The sequence below is a fragment of the Athene cunicularia genome (assembly GCF_003259725.1).
Source record: "Athene cunicularia isolate RWA chromosome 1 unlocalized genomic scaffold, athCun1 chr1_part2, whole genome shotgun sequence".
Lineage (NCBI taxonomy): Eukaryota > Metazoa > Chordata > Aves > Strigiformes > Strigidae > Athene > Athene cunicularia.
Window position 1 is genome coordinate 7,719,682 of NW_020799092.1, and position 12,341 is coordinate 7,732,022.

The 12,341-nt window shown below is 39.2% G+C and overlaps 2 protein-coding genes across 4 annotated transcripts in view; one reads left to right on the forward strand and one right to left on the reverse strand.

The window, feature by feature from the left end:
* RECQL (RecQ like helicase) overlaps positions 1-9,175 on the forward strand; it is a 22,516-nt gene extending 13,341 nt beyond the window's left edge. For 2 of the 3 annotated variants that reach the window (XM_026868115.1, XM_026868116.1), the window contains exons 12-15: positions 798-889; positions 3,009-3,228; positions 4,095-4,224; positions 4,436-4,725. In XM_026868115.1, coding sequence (XP_026723916.1) covers positions 798-889; positions 3,009-3,228; positions 4,095-4,224; positions 4,436-4,624 — 631 coding nt within the window. In that variant the 3' untranslated portion in view covers positions 4,625-4,725. Of the gene's footprint in view, positions 1-797; positions 890-3,008; positions 3,229-4,094; positions 4,225-4,435; positions 4,726-7,146 lie in introns of those variants that run through there. The other variant, XR_003400376.1, reaches the window with a different exon arrangement.
* PYROXD1 (pyridine nucleotide-disulphide oxidoreductase domain 1) overlaps positions 7,135-12,341 on the reverse strand; it is a 26,628-nt gene continuing 21,421 nt past the window's right edge. Inside the window, exons 10-13 of the mRNA XM_026868117.1 lie at positions 11,612-11,734; positions 11,181-11,318; positions 7,785-10,674; positions 7,135-7,744 (exon numbers count right to left, since the gene is read on the reverse strand). Coding sequence (XP_026723918.1) covers positions 10,426-10,674; positions 11,181-11,318; positions 11,612-11,734 — 510 coding nt within the window. The 3' untranslated portion in view covers positions 7,135-7,744; positions 7,785-10,425. The remainder of the gene's footprint in view (positions 7,745-7,784; positions 10,675-11,180; positions 11,319-11,611; positions 11,735-12,341) is intronic.

Genomic DNA, 12,341 nt, shown 5'->3' on the forward strand with positions numbered 1-12,341 from the left:
CTGGAGTGGCTCAGTTGCTTAGTTTTTAAATAAGCTGATTTTGTTGGGGTTTTTAGTGGGCATTTGAAACAAAACCAAGAAAACTACCCACAAAACCATCAATAAAACAAAACACCTACAATACTATAGAAACATTATTATTGTAACAGTCTTGAGTTTGGAGTTCATGGTTTGACTGCTTAGGACACGTAGTCTTGCACGTAACAATGTTGATGTGTTACTTGACAGCTTCAGGATGAAGTTCTGGAAGTAGTTACATTGAAGTGAAGTATCTGTCAACAAACGTTGTCTGGATTTCAAATCCCATTCAGAGCAAAAAAATGGAATGCTTTGTCTTTCACTGTAAGGTACCAGTGTTCAATGGCCATACAGGAATCCACATGTGTTTAATGCTTCATCTGCTACACTATTTGGAATACTTCATGGAAAACACCTGTATCTGTGTGTGGACAACTAATGCATTCAGTATAGCCTTTGTTGGCCTTGGTCTGAGAATTAGTTTATATTTTGATGATTTTTCATTCTATTGAAACTGTAGATGATACTTACTTTTTGGCTTTAACCAAACTGTTCCTGCATCAGTGTTTACTGTTACTAACAGCTACTAGTTATTCCTTTTAGCATAATTGACAGGGAATACTGTGTTGCAGTATTTATTTTCTATTTTTCCTGAGATAATTCATGCTTGTTTTAAGATATGGGCTGAGCCAAGGGACCTTCTTTTTGCCCCTCTCATGACTTATAACACAGGTGTATGCACTTACGTTCTATGGTCCCTTTTTTCTCTGTTATTTCAGATGTCGCCGGGTCCTCATAGCCCATCATTTTGATGAAGTATGGGATTCTGCAAACTGCAACAGAATGTGTGATAACTGCTGTAGAGAGAACTGTAAGTAAATTGTTTTCTATAACCAAGGGCAGAGAACATAAAGACAAACTGTAAGCAACTTCTGTAAAGTTTGATGGTAATACTGCCTGTTTCCAAGATGCAAGTTTTGTTACGAACATCAGTTTTCAGTGGCTTAGTGTTGCCAAGTTCAGGGTGTTTTGCAGGATACTTCCTAGTTTGGCTTTTTGCCTGAGGCCAAACGCTTTGGTATCTTTCATGCTCAGCCCTTCACCTGTTCCCAAAAGTGAAGCTGGGGCAAGGGGGAGATTGGCTTACTTCTTTTAGATCTGGTATGTGTCATGTTTTGTTTTAGGACTTGTTTGGGTACAAAAGCCTTGTTTTGAGAAGTCTCTTGCTCTCTGCATACCAAAGTTCATGCTCAGGCTCTAAGAAGGCACAGTTTGCACATGTCCTCTTACAACTTGCTTGGTAAAATCTCAAAGGATTTCAGTGATGCATGCTTAGAGACATACCTGTGTCAGGACTGTGCATGACAGTTGCGCAGAACCACTGAGCACACTAATTCAGGATTTTGCTGTGTGTTAGCTCTAACAGCACAATGTCTCTAGTGTGTGCTCTTCCCTTGGAAGAAATTTGGGATCATAAGAGGAAAGGCATATGGGCCAGATACAGAGGGAACCTGGGTGGTAAGCTAAAAGGAGGGTGGTTTCAGTAGAATGTGGTTCTGGGGTATAAGTTCATTTACTGCTTTGCCCACAAACATCCTGGGCAGTGTTGGGTAGCTAGATTAAACAATCATTGCCTGCTTTAACTGTCATTTTTGGTACCCATCCAGAAAGCTGTAAGTCTGAAGATGAACAAAGTTTCTGTTGCTGCACTTGCTAAGTGAAAGCTGTGGTTTAGACATAGAAAACCCCCATATAAAACCAGAAAGCTCTGAAAAGAGTGCTGAGAAAAAGTTGGTCTTGGGCATCTCTAAGCGGACACACAAATCCACCTTAAATTTCTTTGAGGACCAGGTGAATTCTTGTACTAAGTGGAAAATATCATCGTCTTGTACCACATATATGTTGCAAAGTATCTGGATAATATAAGTGATTAACACTTGAAAAACTTGGAAACCATTCTGTATTCAAAGCTGTTCTCATAACTAGACTTTACTTCCCTGTACATTTTGTGGGGGGATAAAGTAGAGAAAGAAATATTTAACTTCTTTTTAATTTATACAGTTAATTATATCTATATAATAAAACTGTTTTGCAAAATCTGCAAGTAACAATGTATTGTTATCTTCTAGTTGGAAATAGGGCTTTGTTGAAATTTATACTGGGATCAGAGGTTGAGAAAGAGCATGGAGCTGGCTTTGTACCCAAGACTTACGGAGCCATGTGGTGAAATATAGTTGAATATATTCCTGTTTACTGCTGGTTTACCCTCAGGGCTTTTTGATATATAAGAAAGGCCTGAAGAAACATAGCAGTAGTACTAGTTTTTCAGTACTTCTTGGTTTTGGAGGAGGCACTTGGGGTAATGCTATGCCATGATCTGATCATGCAGCAGAAGCATGATCATTATGTAGTGCATGGATGTGTTAGTGCTTGCAATAATTATTCATGGTGAACTAATTTATATCATTAAATGAATACTTTTTTCTGTCTCATTTGGCCCATAAGTGTATTCAGACAAGAAATGTCTTGCATATATTCTTCAATTCCTCTTTGCTCTCTAATCTTTCCATAATAAATATTATGGGTGAGGAAAAGGAATCTAGCTGCAGAGTAACATCGTAGCTACCTTACAAATTTTATGCTTTGTAAATGCTTCTTTGAAGTAATTTGTGTGATTTGTAACATTAAATACATGTAAAAATGTTTGGAGGTTTGGAGTTTTAATAATGAAGTAGAAAGATAAATGTAAATTTGAGTACAAATACATCCTAATTTGACAAAGGGAAAGTTACAGCCTTATATGTTATAGTTTAAAATCAAAACAACAAAAAAAATGCTATTATATGGCACATTGATACAGATATGTATATCTATAAATATATAAATAGATAAAAATGCATATATACTTATACACCTGATGTATATATGGATACTATCTAAATAACTGTAAATAACTTGCTGTTTAAATATTACTTCCCTTCTATTTGTAGCATGTGAGAAAGTGAATATAACAGGATACTGCAGGGACCTAATCAAGATACTTGAGCAAGCCGAAAACATGAGTGAGAAACTCACCCCACTGAAATTAATTGATGCATGGTCTGGGAAAGGTGTATCAAAATTCAGGGTGGCTGAAGTTACTTCACCAAAGCATCCTCGAGAGGAACTGGAGAGAATTATTGCCCATTTACTACTGCAGCAGTATCTGAAGTACGTAAGATGATGACTACTTTTTTTTTGATATCTAGTAGTCATTTGTCTCTACTCTCATACTACTTCTGTATAGTATTAATGGATAGATTCTGTAGTCTCATTTTTAGCCTTTTTCAGATGCATTTAATGTATTTAAAAAACCTTGAAAGATTACTACATTTCTGCTTTAATATGTTAAAACAGAAGTCAGAGGAACATTGGAAATGCTGCATGTCTTACCATTTTAAAAAGCTGGGGTCTTCTCTATTCAGATTGAACCTTTAAATCTGTAGCAGACTTCATTCTGGAGAAGTCTGCTGTTTATGTGGAGTCTCATTTACATTCCATGGATAAACAAAGCAAATGGGGTTGCCCAGATGGAGTCTAAGGCAGGACAGGCTGGCTAATGTGGAAAGTGGTACTCAGAAACTTTAAGAAATGATACTGAAAATAACATTTTCTTCTCTTGTAACCTGACTATCTGTGTGGTATGCTTTTTGTCTTTTTATACTGGTTTAGAAGCTTCAAGAATATGTACAGATCAAATATTTAATCCCTTTGCTTTGGTCTCAAATTTTTTTTTAGCATCTGTTTGTGCAGCTGACTATTTATACTCTTAAGAGGGTGACATTATTACATTTTCCTCATTTTCCTCCATGTATTCCAACTGATTGAAATGTGTCTGTGTGTGTGTAAAGGTCCATAAACCAAATTATGTTGTTGACCAGACTTGCTCTAAATTAATTGACTATCACTTCAATAGATAAAGCAGAATCAACCTGCTATTGCAGTCAGAATGGTTAATGTGTCCCATTCCCCCTCTGCATGGTCTAGCCTGTCTTTGTCTCCCACTTTCCCTTATAACACTGATTTAATTGATGCAGGGAAGACTTCAGCTTCACGGCATTTGCTACAATATCCTACCTGAAGATAGGACCAAAAGCAGGTCTGCTGAAAAATGAGGCACATGTCATAACTATAGAAGGGATAACAAACAAGAAAAGTGTTTGCAAGGTATTTATATCTATACTGACTTGCTATACAGATATCTTTTCCATTATAGTTTATTTTAATAGTTTGGTATCTGCTCAATATATTTTTTCATAGTGATGCAATCAACAGGATTTAAAATAGATCTCATAAGTATCTTCTCTCTTCTGTGGGAACACAGAAAAAGAATGAAAATAATTTTACAATTTTCATATACTTGTTTTATAACTTACAGGACAAACCATCTCAATCTTCAAATCCAAAAGGAAGCAGAGAAAATGCTCAGACTACTTCAAAGACTGTCCAAGATTCAGTGGTGAAGAAGTCACAGGAACACAGACGGCCTACCTGTGGTTCTAACTTAAAAGCAAAGAAGCTTAAGCTTCAGGCAGGTGGAGATGACCAACCAGTTGTTCTTGACTGAGTTTCACAGGCTACTTTTAGGATCTAATTGTTTGCTTCTCCATGGACAATGCCATGTGTAAGTTCAGTTTGTTTTAGTAATGATATCTTTTGTAGATTTTTTTTTTAAATAAACAGGCAAACAAGCATCTTCAAAACCCTCAAATCTAGAAAAAGACTAGCAGTCAAGGGGAAAATGCTTCATGCTCTGCTCCCATGGACTGTCAGTAGGCTCAGGGACCTGGGAGGTCTGAGGGAAAACCTTGCCTGTGAAAATGAGGCAAAAAATGCAAGTACCTGCAGTCTTTTCCATGTACTGTGTCACTAGCTCCTCTACCCCTTTGACAAGCAGGAACCGTATTTTTTCCTTACTCTTCCTTTTGCTGCAAAGTTACTTACAGAAGCTCCTCTTACTGCCTTTCACATCCTTTGCTAGTTCCGCCTCCATCTGAGCTCTTACATTTCTTAACTCCCTCCCTGCATGCTCAGGCAATGTCTACTTGTTCTGAATATCTTGTACCTTTTGCCTCCTTTTTGTGTTTGAGCTAGCCGAGGAGTTCTTTTTTCACCTGTGCTGGCTGTTATGCTTGCTGAACCTTTTGCACGTAGGAGTGTAGACCATTTGTGTTTTGAGGAGGCTTTTGGTTTGGAAATCAAGCAGCTCTTCTTGAGTCCCTTTGCCTTCCAGAGCAGCTTCCCTGGGATCCTGACAAGCAAATCCCAGAACAAGCTGAAATCCATTCTCCTGGGGTCCAGAGTAGTGGTTCTACTATGTCTTCCTCACTTCTCTGTCGAGTTTAAAATTCTGAATCATGGAGTCACTGAGCAATGTCTGGGATATGGGCACCTAGTAAGCAACAAACCTGTCGAAGTCTCCAAGTCAGGCTGGTAATGGAAGCCTCTGACCCTCACAGGAGGGATTCTCTGGTAATCTTCCTTTTCTTCATTGTGTGAATGCTTGGCTCAGGTTCAGCTGCACTGATGCATCCCTTTGTGGAGTTCATCATCCTTGTATTTCTCAGGGCACTGTACCTACTCTGCAATGGCAGAGCTGCAGGTAGAAAAGGAGGGGGTTTTTTTATGTTGCTGGAAGCAAGAGGTTTCCAGCCTTTCCTCCTGTGGGAGTATCTATCCACTGCTCCTCTGAGGGTAGTCTTAAGGTTTCCCCTCCTTTGCATCACAGAACTCAGGTGGTCCTTAGCTCTGCAGCATCTCTGTGAAGACCCTGTCACCTCCTGTTCCTCCTAATACAGCTTCCTCATGCAGCAGCTTGGCCCTGCAACCAGAGCACAGCTCATAGGGGTGAGACTGTTGTGGCCATCCCCAGGGAGAGCTGTCAGACTCATGGAGCCCCGGTCTGCTGCAGCACCCTTCCGCTGGAGCCACACGTGGGTCAAAGCTGCTGCTGTGCCAGGTCAGCTTTTCCAGTCCACGTGGACATCGCCATTACCGCAGTTCTGTGCGAAGATATGGCTCATTTCTGTAATATTAACACCTGCTACAGCTATTTGAGTACTTGAGTGTACTTTAGAGAAGAATTTTAAAAGGGCATTGTTACAACACTGTACTACTTCTGACCTGTAGAAGCTTATGAAATATATGTATTTATCCCTTTAAAATACATCTGTTGCTCTTAGAACTAGGTTTAGCTTGTTAGTCAAATAAAAAATTACTACTTCTGTGCTTTCAGAAGTAGCTAAATTTGTTTAAAAACAAGACAACTTTTCTCAATGTGAGCTCTTTCCATTATAAAAATTATACTTTATTTAGGAAATACAGAAAAAACACCACTCAAGAAATACTTCTTTCCCCCCCTTCCCCTGTTGATTTGTCTTGCATTCCAACTACAGATCTCTATTCTAATTAGAAGTGAATCTGGTTGACCCAAGAAATACTCTTCTGCTCTGTAAGCTCTAGAACATAACTGCACTGAAGGTTGTTTACTTTTAAGGCCTAAATGTGAGCTACATTAAACTTAATCTTTGGGAGGTTTCTCAATTCTAGTCTCTTAAACTTTGCTACTCTGCCTATCCATTTGCTTATATTCCTATTGTTTGTGGAAATGGAAAAGAGAAAGCAACTGTAGGAGTGTATTCGTGCTTGCCTGTGGCTTAAAGTAGTGTGTCTCCATTATTTTAAAGAGCAACCTGTCTCTAGGGAGGAATCACCTATGATTCCTTTTGCATAACATCTTGGCTCTGTCAAGGTAAGAGAGAGACAGTGCTTACTGCTGCAAATGTTCTTATGTTCACTCATCTCGCAAAGCTGAGTGGCTGACTAATTCAGTACCTAGCTGGTGAACACTGAGTGTGTTTCTCCATAATATCACAGGTTCTATGCAAGCTTAGTCATAACTATAATAGCCAAGAGAAGAAAGATTATAAAAATCGCTCAGGATTACAAAGTAAGAGTAGAACAGAAGACAGAAGTTATTAAGATGTTTCACAAGTAGTGGGAACTGGATCATTCAGAAATTATGGTATAATTTTAATTGAGGTTTGGAATTAGATTGAAACTGATACTATTTTTTTTTTTCCTAGAAAGGCAGGAAAATTAATTTTGAAGTTGAACACTGTCAGGACCTGAGGCTGAACATGAGAAGACCTCAGTGTAGTAGGTACAAAGTGATAGATGATAAAAAGAATGCTTGAGCTATTACCTTGATGAGTTTGGAGAAACATGAGCTGTTACTGAAAATTGTCATGTTTGGTAACCAATAAGGCCTTTTGCTGCTACTGATAACTCGGTGCTTTCAGTTCCCCTTCTATTTGTCGAGAGCAAGAATAGCTGGGTTGAGGGGAAAGGCCTGAAGAGCAGTTCTGCCCACACTTTCAGTTCCTGAGCAGCAACTGCTGGGCTTTGGTTTTGTTTACACTTAACCTTTAAGCAGTGCTTAATCCCATAAATGCAGATGTTGTGGTTATGCTATTTATTAAAAAGAATCTTTGAACCACATGGAAGTTACAACTAAGAGCAAGTAGTCCTTTCCTTGCCCTTTAGGGTTCTGGATTTCCCCTCTAATTTCTTCTGAACTAGATGATGTATATTGAGCTCCTCTTGCTGTAAAATGCTGCTGGAATGGATTCAGTAACCAGGAAATTACCCTTGTTAACTCCTCTCAACCTAGAACCATCTGACCTCCCTTCTTTCACATGTACTTCAAGAAGTTGCTAGAACACTACTGCCATCTTAATATTTAGATTTGACCAATCATATAAAAGGAAAAGCTTCCTAATAATGGAAGGCTCACTTTCATATAGGAAGTAGGCTTGAGGGAAGTGATACTCTGTTCCAAACAGCCTAGCACTTACACATTCAGACTCACAGAACAGCCCAGGTGTGAAGGGACGTTAAAAACTTTTGGTTCTTTTGCAGTGGAGGGCTTTATGTAAGCTTTTTTTCCATTCCTACTTTTCCCAGTTGAGGACTACTTATGGTTATATAATCAATATCCTCTGAAATTGGCTACTTAAAGTGCATTAACACTGTTTATTTGGTCAGTCCTACCTTCTGCATTGTGTAATTAAGTGGCATGAAGTCTTTTTCTCTCCATGCCAAACAGAAGCTGTAACCTAGGACAGCACACCCTGCGAGCTGAACTGCAGCTATTCTACACTGAAGGTCACAGTCATTCCTCAGCAGTCTGTATGGACTGTGGAAAACCTTCAGCTACATAATAATTTGTCTCCCATTTCAGTAGGGAGAATATTTAACTTTATATGAATAGATATATATACCTGTTGACTTCCTTTAAACATCAGTGTTTCCAGAAGAAAACAGTGGTAAAGACCCAACAGCTACTGCTGACTTTAAGCACTGCTTAGGCATACATGAGGCTGAATGCTACATTTTGATTTTTTTTTTTTTTCAATCTTAGCAGCCACTGATCAGTAAGGCAAGTTCAAACTCATTATAAATGGTTCTGGTAGGTTTCATTTTGGATTCCCCCACAGACATTTAGCTGTATACCAACTTAAATATAAACCAAACATGATTAAGAACATGCTCTTCATCTTTATTTTTCTGGTAGAATCTTGTCAGTGATTAACACTTAGTATTTCACCCATTGTTCAGCTGACACCTTTGCTAGAAGTGTGTGGAATTAATTGATTTAATTAAACTGTCATTCTCTTAATTATTTTTTAAGAGTAACTTTTCTGGGAGAAGTCTTGATATGTACCACCAACTTTGCATTTAGTGGAGTACAACAAAATGTTCCCAGTTTGACCCTAAATAAACAGCACCTCCCTAGTAGCAATTATAGAACAAAATCAAAAGCTAATATGAAACAACCTCTGTCTCTGGATGACACTGTGGAATAGAGAGGACATTAAGGAATAGCTTAAATTGTTGGGCTTTATCACCTAGGCACTAAATTATGCCTAGCAACTAAAAAAGAAGGAACTTGATTGAAGCAAGCCTCTACATACACATCATTATTATTAAACTGCATCTTGTGTAACAAAACACTTGGAGGTTGTTACAACTGAAAACAAACAACCCCCCACTTAAAACTTACTAGTAAGGTAGTTTGTCACTAGTTACCACAAGTCAAACTGGACTTTAGTACCTGCAAAAATTCCTTCCTGGAACCAATAAGTATGATAGTGGGAATGAGGTGAGGGCAGGAAGTGGCTAAGACACACAGCTGCTATGAATGTTTTCATTAAGTGACTTTAACAGCTGCCTATTAGGATTCACACAGGCATATGGGACTTGCATTCAAAATAGCATCCTGTACCATCCACCACATGGGCTGGATACAGCAACCTGCTGCACAGGCTCCTGCCAGGGAAGGCCACTGCAGGTGCCATCCACCAGCGGCACTGCATTAACCTTTCCCTGGAGCGGACTGTAGGTTGCTGGAGACTGGACAGGACGCATCAGGGCAGCACCACCACAGCACCTGAACAGCTGAACTCACAAGCAGTAAAAAAACCTGCTCTCAACTGACACCTCATCCTGGAAAAGTCTGTGTTCTGTACTTACCCGAGTAGAAAATACATTAATTTCAAAATTAAAGTTATGGGGGAGGTGGGCGGAGGGAAGGCATCCATCTCGCCATATATTTCAGATGGCATTCTAGGTAGTGAGAGCTCTCGCTGTACTCTAAAGATGTCCTCTGTTAATCTGAGCCAGCTCAGCAGAGATGGGACCGTTAGCTGGAACAGGAGTCTTGAAACCTGTTTTAAGTACTCGCAAGCCTGAGCAGTGGAGGGATGCTAGTGGGACAGTAACACGCTGCGTGACTGCCTTGTAAACATTCACCTGCACAAGTGGCTTTAGGGGCAGGGGCCTTCCTACCCTGGCAGTACTCATGCTGCCGAGGTAAGGAGCACCAGCATATCAAGGCACCCTGGTTGAGAGAAGAAACATGCCAAGCAGCAAGTCATGGGGAAACCAGGCTCTGGTAACCCTGGCAAGCAAATTATGCATGGGTTGGGGAACAAGGAGATACGGGGCGAGCCCAGGATTTAATGTGTTTTATTTACTTTTAAAAAGTGAAGGCTACCTTGCTTTCAAGTGAATGCAGTGCTGTCCTAACAGCACAGTGAAGCCCATGTTTTAAGACTGTTATAGCCCAGTTCTCTTACGTTTATCTAATCTAGATGATAACTCTACCAACGCTAATCCACTTGCTTTTGTTGCTGTATTTCTATGCAGATTGATTTAACTTGTGGGTCAGTATTTTGACAAGATAAGCACAAAATCTTAACAAGGAATTGCATTTATCCCTCATTTCTGGTAATCCTGAGGAAGCAGTTTTATAAGACATATTACTTGGTGTCAAAACTTCATATAAAATGGAAATTAGGTTTTTGTTCAATCAAAATAATCTTCTATATCAATATCTGGATTCAGAAGATCTTCACCATAGGCTGAAAGATCCATTTGATTTAAAATTAGGTTTTCAAAGGTTTCTTCCAAGTCCGTTTCACCAATCAGCACAGCTCCCATCATTCGGCCACTCTGCATCACTACTTTAACATACTCTTGTCCCTTGGTACATCTCAGCATCAGTTCATGGTCTAAACCCAAGCCTTGAGCATTATACTTTCCCAAAACCACCACCTAACAGAAGGAAAAATTAAAATCACTCATACGAACATGCAGTGGCTTTTAGTATTTCTACTGAAAACAGTTCTATGCTCCAAAAGACTGATACAAACAGGGAATTATTTGTCTCTAGGGAACCTTCCCCCTTCATTGGCTTGGAAACCCACAACAGAATTAAAAATCTTCACCTTGAAGTATACACAAAACCCAATAATGAACTAGTTATCACACTGAACTGTGTTGCAATTATCCATGAACAGCAACTTAACAAAATGGAATATATACAGAAATGCAAAGTAGATCAGCTGTCATTCACCAACTGAAATTTGCAATACATCTGTAAAGATCTTTACCCTCTTCAGTTTCAGCGTTCATAGTATGAATGGAGAAAATCTAAATGAAGATTAATTATTATAGAGAGAAAACTGTTTTGTCAATATTAAAGCATCTGCTCATTGTTGGCAAGTGATTAGAGGCAAGCAGTATGTGTTAGTGGTTTAAGACTATTAGACTGTATTTACCTTGTAATTGAAAAATTTTGTAATGTGAGCAAATAGTTCAAAGCTGAAATCCATATCAATGGATTCTCCCAAAGTATCTGCTGCCATGCATTTTGCTGCATACCATCCCATCTGCCTAGCTTGAGTCCACAGTCTCATCTAAAAAAACAAAACCCAAACACACTTAAAAACACAGATACATGTCACTGTGCAGTCACCGACACCCACTGTTCTGCTCTCATCAATGCATACTATGTATTTTCATTCTACTCGGAAAGGCTTAAGAGCTTAGCTTTCAGCCACATAGATAAAATTATCTCTCATCAACACACCCAGGGTTATCTACTTGTTCACTGTTTTCTGCTTCAATTAAACTTTCCTTTCTCCCATCTGTGTAATAGTCCATGATTTACTCTGTAGAGCTGAGCACACAATTGTGTGACTTGATTTACCTGATGCCACAATGGACTAGGTTCCCACGATGCCGTGCAGATATCGCCAGCTGCATATATATCTGGCAGGGATGTACGCATGTGTTTATCTACTTTAAGACCTCCATCTTCACCTACAGCAAACTAAAGTATTTGCACAGATCAGCAATAAGAAAAATAGTAATTTAAACTAAGTAATTGCAGGAGATATGGACACGCACACGACCAGTATGATCAAACAACGCCCATTTATTGAAGGTAAGCAAGCCCTTTTATAGGTTTTTCCTGTGCACGCAAATGGTACGTGGTACAATCCTTATGATTGGACAGTTAGCTTTGTCCATACACTTCAAGCCTTCTCGCGATTGGATAATAAGCGCCACACTCAAATGTCTTTCTCCGCCCAACCCATCTCCTGGAGTTGGTTGCTGAGTTCTTTGTTCTATGTCCTTGCCGAGGCGTGCACATGTGTAGGATTGCTCACATGTCCATTATCTCCCAACATATCCCTCTTTTTGTTTTTGAGCAATCCACATTCCTTGCGGGCTTTTTTGCAACAATTGTTAATACAACAAATTAAGCATGGCAAAATAAACATAACAATGACAACAACTGCCCCCTGTAACAACTTCTTCAACTATTCTGTGAACATAGTTAACTTTCCTATGTAACTTGGGCCCCTACTGGTTTGGAAGGGATTTTAATAAACACATTCAGAATGTATGAGCATTAATCACTTAGAACCACTGCT